At 38.0% G+C, this 9,399-nt stretch overlaps 1 protein-coding gene across 5 annotated transcripts in view; it reads right to left on the reverse strand.

Moving 5' to 3' along the window:
- Positions 1 to 9,399, reverse strand: part of LOC105482410 (glutamate ionotropic receptor AMPA type subunit 1) — a 322,484-nt gene that overhangs the window by 152,766 nt on the left and 160,319 nt on the right. For all 5 annotated transcript variants that reach the window (XM_071098181.1, XM_071098179.1, XM_071098178.1 and 2 more), the window contains 2 exons: positions 8,840 to 9,024; positions 3,214 to 3,267 (listed from right to left, as the gene is read on the reverse strand). In XM_071098181.1, coding sequence (XP_070954282.1) covers positions 3,214 to 3,267; positions 8,840 to 9,024 — 239 coding nt within the window. The remainder of the gene's footprint in view (positions 1 to 3,213; positions 3,268 to 8,839; positions 9,025 to 9,399) is intronic.

Consider the following 9,399-nt stretch of genomic DNA (forward strand, 5'->3'; position numbering starts at 1 on the left):
TCCTCCAAAGTGATCTGCTAAAAGAATACTGCTGGCTACTTTGAAGCTCATGCATTCTGACAGGGACAGAAAGAACTGCAAAATAGAAGTATAGCTCCCTCCTTTTGTTAAACCTTTTGAAGCCTTCCTTGGTCTCTAACTCTATAATTACACCGTAATCACAAACATTCCGAAGGAGTGGGTCAGTTCTATGCAGCAGTAGACTAATTATGTGGCAGAAATTCTAAAAATTATCATCTTATAAATTGCACTATTCCTCTGAAAGGGTAAGAAAACACACCACATACTTGACTATGTTTCAAACTGAATTAATTAGTAATTTGAAGCCTAATTATCAACTAATCTATTGGAACATGTAAGTCTTTTTTCATTTGGATGGTATATGCAATTTGCATCCTATTAGCTGGCAGTTGTACGGATTTGAGAGCTCATTAGGTCAGAAGAAGAAAAATGCATATCAGAAGGATATAACAACCCAAGAGACTGACTTGGTGATGCTGTGACTGAAGGGTTACTGGGCAACAGATGGAGGCTGGCAATGTAATTACCTGGGGTCTTTCAGTGACTCTAAGGCCACTGTATGCAATTTCTGTCTCACCCCAGAGAGGTAATTATGCGTATCCCCACCCTTGTTCTGTGTATTCTTGTTCTATGTTTGTTCTGTGTATTCTTAAGCAGCAGGGTGCCTACAAAGTCTCACTGAGAGGTGCTCTGGAGTTGTAGAAAAGGCCTGAATACTGTCTGCTACCCTTGGTGACAGGCCTAGCTCTGGTGCTGCCTCACCATGAGACCTTGGCCAAGTCACAGCCCTTTGCTGGTTGTTTCCCTAGAAACAAGTGAGGTTTAAGTGGAGATGACTTCCTGAGTCCACTCTAGCACTGAGGATCTGGGAGTCAAGGGATGCCATGGGCTTTCCTCACTCCAAAGTCAAAAGTTCCATCTTTGCAAATGGTCTTTGGAGGGTGAGACTCTTGGTTCCCCAAAAGTGTCTGGAGAGCCACCCTCATTTAAAATGCAAATACCTCTGAGAAAAGTAATACATTTAGCCATTCACAGCTGGGCTTAAATTAACCTACCACCCTAAGCCCTTCTTATTTCACATCCTGACTCTGAAATATTGCCAATACAAGTTAGTTGAAGAAGGGGAAAGAAGAGTAAGGCGGGGATCTATCTAAGGCTGGATGCCAGGTCAGAAAGAGGGACAGAATTTATGGATTAGGCAGGATGCTTTAGTCACATTTTTAGATTCATGCATCCTGTGCCTTATTTCTACTAATGGCCTTTACTCCAGAAATGAGTAGCAAATATTAATTTTTGTTCAAATAATATTGCTCATAGAGATAATCAACACAAAACAACATGGTTAAAACTGAAGCCTGTTATATGTTCAGTTAAATAAGTTAAAACCTGAAAATTTTTTATAGATAAAAAGTTAGAAACCACTTCTTAATGGAAACATGGAAAATTGCAAAGACAGACTAGGATAATAAACTGTAGAAATAGTTATCATTAAGAGAAACTTGCCATCATTCAAACTGTCACATGGAAAAATTTGTTACTGATTAAAATTTGATGGGTGATGTGGCCACTTTGGAAAATAATTTTGGAGTTCCTCAAAATGTTAAACACAGAATTGTCATATCACCCAGTAATTCTATGCCTAGGTATATATTAAAGTGAAAAACTGGTGCACTGATGTTTTATAGCAGCATTATTCATTATAGCCCAAAAGTGAAAACAACCCAAATGTGCATGAACTGAAGAATGGATAAAGAAAATGTGGTATATGCACATAATGAAATATTGTTTGACAATAAAAAGGAATCAAGTACTGATACATGCTGCAACATGGGTGAACCTTAAAAATGCTATGCTAAGTGAAAGAAGCCAATTACAAATAACCACATATTGTATGATTTCACATATATGACATGCTCCAAATAGGCAAATACATAGGGATAGAAAGTAAATTAATGGTTGCCTAGGGCTGGAGGAGCTTGGGGGATAATAAGGAGTCATTGCTGAGAGGTAAGGGATTTCTCCTAGGGGTGATGAAGAATTTTAAAATAAGATTGTGGTGATGGTTTCATAACTTTGTGAATAATTGAAAACCTTTTAATTGTACACTTTAAATGGATGAATTGTGTGCTTTATAAAATATATCTCAATAAAGCCTTTAAAAATGGGGTTAAACACCAAATGAAATTACATTTGGCTTTGGACAGAAAAGTTAGAAGAATTAAACTTCATGATAAAAAAGTGGAGGTGTAAAACATGACCCAGAAAAAATAGACTTCACAGAAATAGTGGTTACAAAAGAAAACTCATAATGGTTCATGCTAGTAGGTAAAATTTAATATATACAAAAAATGATTTGATGAGTTGTTTTCTTTGTAATATAAAAAACAGTAGCACTCGATACAATGATCTGTAGTACGTTAAAACAAATATATATATAATATATATAATATATATAATATATATATTATATATATTATATATATATCATATATATATTATATATATAATATATATAATATATATAAAACAAATATATATAATATATATAATATATATATAAAATATATATTATATATAAATATATATAATATATATATTATATATATAAATATATATAATATATATATATTTTATATATATAAAATATATATATATATTTTATATATATATAATATATATATATATATATATTAAACAGACTTATCTATGCCATGTAGAAAAGTGAATATAAACTAAGTGGACATAATATTGTTCATGCTGGGAAGTTGTTTCTGGTTAAAATTTTATCAATACTAGTGTAATTATGATGTAAATTTATTTATAAGCAGTAAAACTATCACTGGGGTCAAAATAGAGGGCCCAAAACAGTAGGATCAAGACATCTTGTATTAATTCAAAGATGTGGTGATTTTGTCCCTATTGCCAAGGGGCAGAGCCAATTAAAGCTAGAATTGTGAAGATGATAAAGCCTTGCCCATCAGTATGCTCTCTTCTGAGGAAGGTTAGAGGTTCATGAACAGTGTGTTGTGGTTTGATGAGTGGGATGTGGAGAAGATAAAAATTTATTATTGCCAAGACTCATTACAGCCCTGAATTGCCCCTTCCACCTACTCAGTTCACATCAGTAAGAGGCAAGGTAGGTCCCCAAACCTGGAGAAGCCTTGAGTTGAGAGCCTGCAGTGCTCTACTTACCAGATTTGCAAGGATGTAGTGGTAGCCGATGCCGTTCTTCTCCAGCTTTATAATCTACAAAACATAATAGGTGGAGACTCATTAATCGTACTAACAATTAAAGCCACAACAGCAACAGTAATAATGGCAACTGATATTGAGTACTTACAATGTGCCCTATCCTAAGCACTCGAAATACAATATCCCAACCACTCCAAGGATGGTGGCATTGTTAACATCCTTGTTTTACAAATAAGGAATAGGCATGGAGTGTCTATTATATAAACTCCGTAAGTTGTAATCTTACAGCTCTTGAGTGGCAGATAGCAGAATTTGAAATCAGTTTTGTCTGATTCCAAGGGTAGAGTGCTGTTACTGTAACCCCAAGGACTCATCTGAAACGCTCACTGCATTCTTTCTTTCATAAACCTTCTTTGTATGTGAAGATTCTTCTTTAGGTGGGAATCTTATGTTGCATGAAATCTGTCATGATGATATTTGCTGATTGGAAGGACAGATGAGTTAATAGGTGGATGGTGGATGAACAGTCAGATGGGTAGGTGGATGACTTCACCTTCAATTCCTTGCATGAACCATATGTAGATGCTCTTCTTTCTTTTTCTGAATTTTGTGCCTTCCTCCCCAAATCAGTTGGGTACTCAGACATTAATGGATTGCCCAAGTTAGAAGCTAGAAGGGAAAGTTAGGATTATCTGGACCAACCTCTCACTGTACAGATAGGAAGTCAAGATCCAAAGAGGGAAAGTGGTTTGCCCAGATCCGATAGTAGCCTGGTGGCAGCATCAGGACAGGGACCTGACTCCTGTGAACTTTTCCATTTGATGTTTGATTATGGTTAATCATTAAGAACTAGTGCCCATGAATACCCTTTTATCCCAAAATGCAGACTATCCCTAATTATCACAGGTAGAAAAAATATTTGTGGAAAGTACTGTCCAGAAGTTTGCTTGGGCAGGAAACACACCTAATAATGAATGGTTAAGACTACAGACCTTGGTTTTAGATCTAGCTCAAACTGCAAATTAACTTAATCTAATTCCCTATTTTTTTTTAATCATCAAATTGGGGTTAGTGTACTCTTCTTGGTGTCTCTCCCCCTGTACTGTTGCAAGGAGACATATAACAAATGATAAGCACTTGGGCTTCTCTAACTGAATAAATTTTCAAGGTTATTAAAATCCACATTCAGACATCTACTTAACTGGATGTATGTGCATAGTGACTCACATTTTTTTTATGTGGGGAATAATTAAATGCAAGCACACACAATGAATTCTTTGAAACAGTGGTTAGATTGTGAAATTCCAGACCAAGGAGCTCAAATACTGTTGGGATGATAGTTTTATTCATAATTCTTCATTACTTTTTCATCTTCTTGTCAAATGGTTTGCTGCCTTTTCAACAATGAGATACCTTTATCAAAAACCTATTCAGCTTCTTTTTTTTTTTTTTTTTTTTTTTTTTGAGACGGAGTCTCGCTCTGTCACCCAGGCTGGAGTGCAGTGGCCGGATCTCAGCTCACTGCAAGCTCCGCCTCCCGGGTTCACGCCATTCTCCTGCCTCAGCCTCCCGAGTAGCTGGGACTACAGGCGCCTGCCACCTCGCCTGGCTAAGTTTTTGTATTTTTAGTAGAGATGGGGTTTCACTGTGTTAGCCAGGATGGTCTCGATCTCCTGACCTCGTGATACAAAACAGCAAATACATGATATTTTAAAACCAACCACATTCAGGCAATGGAGAAATATCATCCCCACAAGATGAAAGTACAAATTGAAACATAGGAAACAGCTGATAACTGATGACTTTTTTGACTTATAAAAACTGGCAATTTCATGTGATCCAACCTGATATCAACCTTCCCATCTATCTACTCCCCAACCTACACATTGACCTTTCCGCCTCTAATAACTTCCTTTCACAAATATGTATTAAGTGCTTGCTATGGGTGAAGCACTGTTGGCAACACAGTGGAAAGGTGAAAGAAGCATAGTGCTTGCCCTCTTGGAGATTACACTTTACTGAGAGGAGATCCATAATAAATACACGAACAGATAAATACATACAGGGTAACAAACTGAGAAAGGTGTTGTAAATGTTAGAAGCAATTTCACAAGGGGTCCATCACCTCACTGACCCCCATTACTTCAAAGCTCATTCCCAATGCATTGCCTTCATTCACAATACTTGTGTCTGAATGGCCTCTCCCATTCTCTCTGATTGTTCGTATCCTCAATAGCTGAGCTCCAATCTCAACGCCTCTGTAAAACCCTCTATGATTAATGAATTAATCCATTCAACAAATATTTATTGAACATAAATTATATGCCAAGCACTATGCTATGTGCTGGGGAAAGAGCATTGAGCAAGTGAGGCAAGGTCTCCGTGCCCTCACTGAGTTGGAGTTGACATTTTAGTAGGGTGCCAGATGGTCAACATATAAATAGATAATGAACAAGATTTCAGCAGGTACAAGCACCATGAAGACAATAACATAGGGGGATGTGATGGATGGCCTCAACAGGTCCTGGTCTACTCTCACTTCTAACTCATATTGTGCTTAATGACTGTATTATATGCTTTGGCATCATATTTTGATAAAGTGTTATAGTCTAATAACCCTATTCTTTGCTCACAAACCTTCACTGACTCCCCACTGTTTACAGAATAAACCCTAAACTCTTTCTAATGGTTTCCGAGGATATTCTTGATTATGTGTTTATCTTTCTGCCATCCTCTCCAGTGGACTCTCAGCATCCATCACTCAGCCTGCAAAACGGCACTATGAAACCTAGCCCTCACATGCCCTCTGGGCCTCCTAACACGCCCTTTCATCCATCTTAAAGGCTCTTATCCAGCCAATGGCTACCTATAGAAATCCAGATTTATCTTACATTTAAGAACTTTCATAGAGGCTTCATTGATTCCTTATTCTTTTAATTCACTAAAAAGAATGTATTGAATACTTTATTTGGTGCCAAGCACTATCCAAGGCATTGTGGACTCAGCAGGGAAGAAAATAAAACAAAAATCCCTGGCATCGCCGAGCTTAGATTTTAGTTGGGAGGCTGGAGACAGACACAGGCAATTAATTCCCTATTTGGAATTTTGAGTCACTGTTTTTTTGTTTTTTTTTCCCCCTCAGATTAGGTGAAAAATTTCATGTTAGACTGCATGCAGTTACTTAACGTAACTGTATCCCAGGTATGTTCCCAGTTACTGAATGTGAGATAGTCCAGGATGATGCTAAGTGTGAGATTGTAAGTCAGAGATGTAAGTTGTAGGCTCGTTACTGTCATTCATTAGTTGTCTGAGCCTAAGGCAAATAACTTAATCAATTTGACCGTCAGTCATTCTGTCTATAAAATGTGAGCATAAGCAATGAATCAAGTGATCTGTAAAATCCTTTCAACTCTTTGGTCTTACTTTTCAAAATAGATGAATGAAATAATTTTAAAAAATGTTAATAAGCTACAATCTAAAATACCCATACAAACAGGTCACTTCTTTACAAAATGCAAGTTTACCCTTTGACAGAGGAATTGTAGATAGCAGAAGCAGAAAAGTTGCATGTTTAAGAAGTTGGGCTCTGTGGCCAGACCAAGAAAGGTTTGACTTCCTGCTTTTATTATAAGCTAGCAGTGAGATCTTGGGCAAGTATAATCTCTCTTTTCTTCATCTATAAAATATGGGAATTGATAAAAGCTGTTTTACATAGTTGATGTGAGAATGAAATAGGATTATGCATGGAAAGGGCTTGGCCTAGTATCTGGTATACCATACACACTCAAAAAATAGTAGCAATGGCTATTGTCTGTACCATAGAACAATATACAATAGGTCATCCGTCTATTAATATGTCATTATCATTCAGCACTTTTTCCATCGACTCTGTTATCTTGTCTTTTTACCAGTTTTATAGAACAGAGGCCTTCATTCATGTTTTACAGATGGATTCACTTATGCCCAAGGAAGGAAGTGACTCAAGAAGCCGGTCCTAGTAGGCACTAGGAATAGCAAAAATAGGCAAATGCTTGCATGCGTCACTTACTGTGGTGGAGAGTCTGTTCTAAGTGCTTCACATGAATTGATTCTTACAATTCTCACAAGAGCCCTCTAAAGGTGGCTATTATGAGGATGATGCCCATTTTACAGATCAAGAACTTGAGATGTAGAAAGACTAAAAACCTGGTCAAGGTCACAAAGCCAGTAAATACTAGAGCTGGGATTTGAACCCTAGCCAGTCTGGTTTTATCTCTTCTCTTCACTATTATCTTATCCTGCCTGAATTGAAAACTGGAATTCAAATCCCTGACTCTGGCCCAGAGAACTTCCATCTCAATGGCAACAATTTTTGATGGGTTTCTCTTTCCAAGAGGGAAGGCCAAATTCATACTTTACAAAGTAGAATAGTTAGTGCCTTAAAGAATCCATAACATTCAAACTCTCTCCCTGTTCTATTGCTGAGGCCTCTGAGTGATAGCTGTCCTAGTACCGAGATTCTCTGTGAGGGCCCCAGGGGTCTTGAAGGCCATTAACAAACTTTGTCATGTTGTCAAGTATCTAAAACTATCAATTTTATTGTATGGCATTGTTCAAAAGTTATTGCAACATCTGCTACCTTGCTAGCTCTGAATCTGAATACATAAACGTAGTTTAAAAAGATAAAGAATCTACAAAAAAATCCTGCTAATTCTGTGGTGGGCACGTGCTTTTGTTCTGAGACCAGGGGAAGCACAGTTTAGAGAGATCTAGCTCAAGACTGTTGAGGTTACAATGTCTGTTTATAGAAGAATGTACCATGAATTGATTTCTCAAAGTGAAGGGCATGTTCAAGGAAACAATAGAAAGAAAGGTGGCTGCAGCTTCATTAGCCTCTTAAAACAGGTAAGTGGGTGAAAGGAATGAGATGCCAAACCCTGGATCATGAGTGACAGAGTCCAGAGTCGAACCCAGAAATTTGTCTCTATAAGCTGTGTTCCTAATATGATAACATTTCATAAACTCTAAAATGAAATGTAACTTATCATTATTTTTTATTTTTATTTTTTGAGACAGAGTCTTGCTCTGTTGCCTAGGCTGGAGTGCAGTGGCACAATCTTGGCTCACTGCAACCTCCACCTCCCAGGTTCAAGAGATTCTCCTGCCTCACTGCCTCACCCTCCTGAATAGCTGGGATTATAGGTACATGCCACCACGCCCGGCTAATTTTTATTTATTATTATTATTTTTTATTTTTATTTTTTAGTGGAGATAGGGTTCCACCATGTTGGCTAGGCTGGTCTTGAACTCCTGACCTCAGGTGATCCGCCTGCCTCAGCCTCCCAAAGTGCTGAGATTACAGGCCTGAGCCACTGCACCCAGCATTTTTTGTCTTCTTCTTCTTCTTCTTCTTTTTTTCACAAAAGAGGGATACATTGGAGTTAACAGGTCTGAGAACCATTTGAAGCCCTATGTCAAGGCTCCCATTGTTTGTAGTATTTCAGAATTAAATTTTGTGAATTATGGAAAATGAGATGGAAGTCATCTTGTCTCACCTAGTCAAGAAGCCTCTTTAAAGGCAAAAGTGTATCTGGCTATTCCTGAATCACTTCCCGCACCCACCCTGAGCCCTTGCTGCTTTCACTACCTGGCCCAAGATAGCATTGAGGCGTTCTGATTCACAGTCCACCACCACCAGTCGCTCCTTTTTCTTCTCCAGGTCCTGAAACAGCATCCGGTATCCCTCCTCTGTGGTTGTCAAAATGTTGACTGCTGTCACCTGCCAGTTCTTCTCGGCAGCTGTGTCCAGGACTTTCTGCAGGACGGATAAGCCTGAAGTTTGGATGATTAGGATAGAGAAATGACAGACAATCAGGATTTGTGGGCACCACCCACTCCCATCAGGCACCTACCTCCCCTGGCTACCCCCAAATCCACTCTTCTGCCAAAATCAGTTCTGGTTTTCTCTGGCTGCAAAAGTCTGAACTCTGTGAGGTCAGGCACTGTGTTTCTGAACATAGTAGATGGTAGAACTAGTGATTAAAAAACACAATCTAAGGCTCAAATCCAACATATGGCTAAATGACCTTGTGCAGGCTCATTAGCCTCTTCAAACTTTAGTTTCTTTAAAGGTAAAGTGTGGTGTAAATAATGCCCACCTCATAGTATCATTATGAGGATTAAGTGAGAATGTTTGACACATACCAG

Source organism: Macaca nemestrina, chromosome 6 (assembly GCF_043159975.1).
Source record: "Macaca nemestrina isolate mMacNem1 chromosome 6, mMacNem.hap1, whole genome shotgun sequence".
NCBI classification, from domain to species: Eukaryota; Metazoa; Chordata; class Mammalia; order Primates; family Cercopithecidae; genus Macaca; species Macaca nemestrina.